Source organism: Phoca vitulina, unplaced genomic scaffold (genome assembly GCF_004348235.1).
Source record: "Phoca vitulina isolate PV1807 unplaced genomic scaffold, GSC_HSeal_1.0 scaffold3711, whole genome shotgun sequence".
NCBI classification, from domain to species: Eukaryota; Metazoa; Chordata; class Mammalia; order Carnivora; family Phocidae; genus Phoca; species Phoca vitulina.
The window spans coordinates 638-2,101 of NW_022593393.1; the positions used below are offsets into that span (position 1 = coordinate 638).

General features: G+C 44.9%; 1 protein-coding gene across 1 annotated transcript; it reads right to left on the bottom strand.

Moving 5' to 3' along the window:
• Nucleotides 1-904: 904 nt before the first annotated feature.
• On the bottom strand, nt 905-1,451 carry LOC116629813 (putative olfactory receptor 2B8). Its single transcript, XM_032400022.1, has one exon. The coding sequence runs from the start codon at nt 1,449-1,451 to the stop codon at nt 945-947; it is 507 nt and encodes a 168-aa protein (XP_032255913.1). The 3' UTR covers nt 905-944.
• Nucleotides 1,452-1,464: the final 13 nt, after the last annotated feature.

Here is a 1,464-nt window from a genome sequence, read left to right on the forward strand (position 1 = left end):
CCAGGACAGTTGTCAGAGGAAATTTTGGATGACATGGGGAGGACACAATCATCTTAAAAGCTCTGGCATTTCATCATCATTAGCCATCAGGGAAATCCAAATCAAAACCACACTGAGATACCACCTTACACCAGTTAGAATGGCAAAAATGGACAGGGAAAGAAACAACAAATGTTGGAGAGGTTGTGGAGAAAGGGGAACCTTCTTACACTGTTGGTGGGAATGCAAGTTGGTACAGCCACTTTGGAAAACAGTGTGGAGGTGCCTCAAAAAGTTGAAAATAGAGCTACCCTATGACCCAGCAATTGCACTCCTGGGTATTTACCCCAAAGACACAGATGTAGTGAAAAGAAGGGCCACATGCACCCCAATGCTCATAGCTTCAATATCCACAATAGCCAAACTGTGGAAGGAGCTGAGATGCCCTTCAACAGATGAATGGATAAAGAAGATGTGATCCATATATGAAATGGAATAGTATTCAGCCATCAGAAAGGATGAATACCCAACTTTTGCATCAACACAGACAGAACTGGAGCGGATTATGCAAGTGAAATGAGTCCAGCAGAGAAAGACAATTATCATATGGTTTCACCCATACGTGGAACATAAGGAATAACATGGAGGACATTAGGAGAAGGAAGGGAAAAATGAAGGGGGGTGGGACTCAGAGGGAGAGATGAACCATGAGAGACTATGGACTCCAGGAAACAAACTGAGGGTTTTAGAGGGGAGGGGGGAGGGGGGATGGGTTAGCCTGTTGATGGAAATGAAGGAGGGCAAGTATTGCATGGAGCACTGGGTGTTATACGCAAACAATGAATCATGGAACACTACATCAAAAACTAATGATGTAATGTATGGTGACTAACATAACATAATCATAATGAAAAAAAAAGCTCTGGCATTCAACGTCCTCCATCAAAGGGTCTCCCCCCGCCCAGTCATCTAGAGTCATGGACCCTCCAAAACTTCTTCATTGCTCCCATCACATCCTTGTTCCTCAGTGTATATATGACAGGGTTGACCATGGGGGTGACGATGGTGTAGAACAGAGAAATGAACTTGCCCTGATCCTGGGAGTAGTTGTTCCTGGGCTGGAGATAAGCATAGATGGCCGTACCATAGAACAGGGAGACCACTGTGATGTGGGACCCACATGTCCCAAATGCTTTCCTCTGCCCTGCAGATGACTTTATTCTTAAGACTGCCCTGACAATCTGACCATAGGAGAAGATGATTAATGCCACAGGTATGAAGAGAATGATCACACTGACAAAGAAGAGCTCAGACTCATTCACAGTGGTGTCAACACAGGCAAGCTTGAGCAGTGGGGGGACCTCACAAAGGAAGTGGTCTATTTTATTTCTTCCACAAAGTGGTAAAAGGAAGATGAGCACTGTCTGCAATAAGGAGTTGGCAAAACCAATGAACCACGATGCAGAAGCCATGAGGGCACAGAGA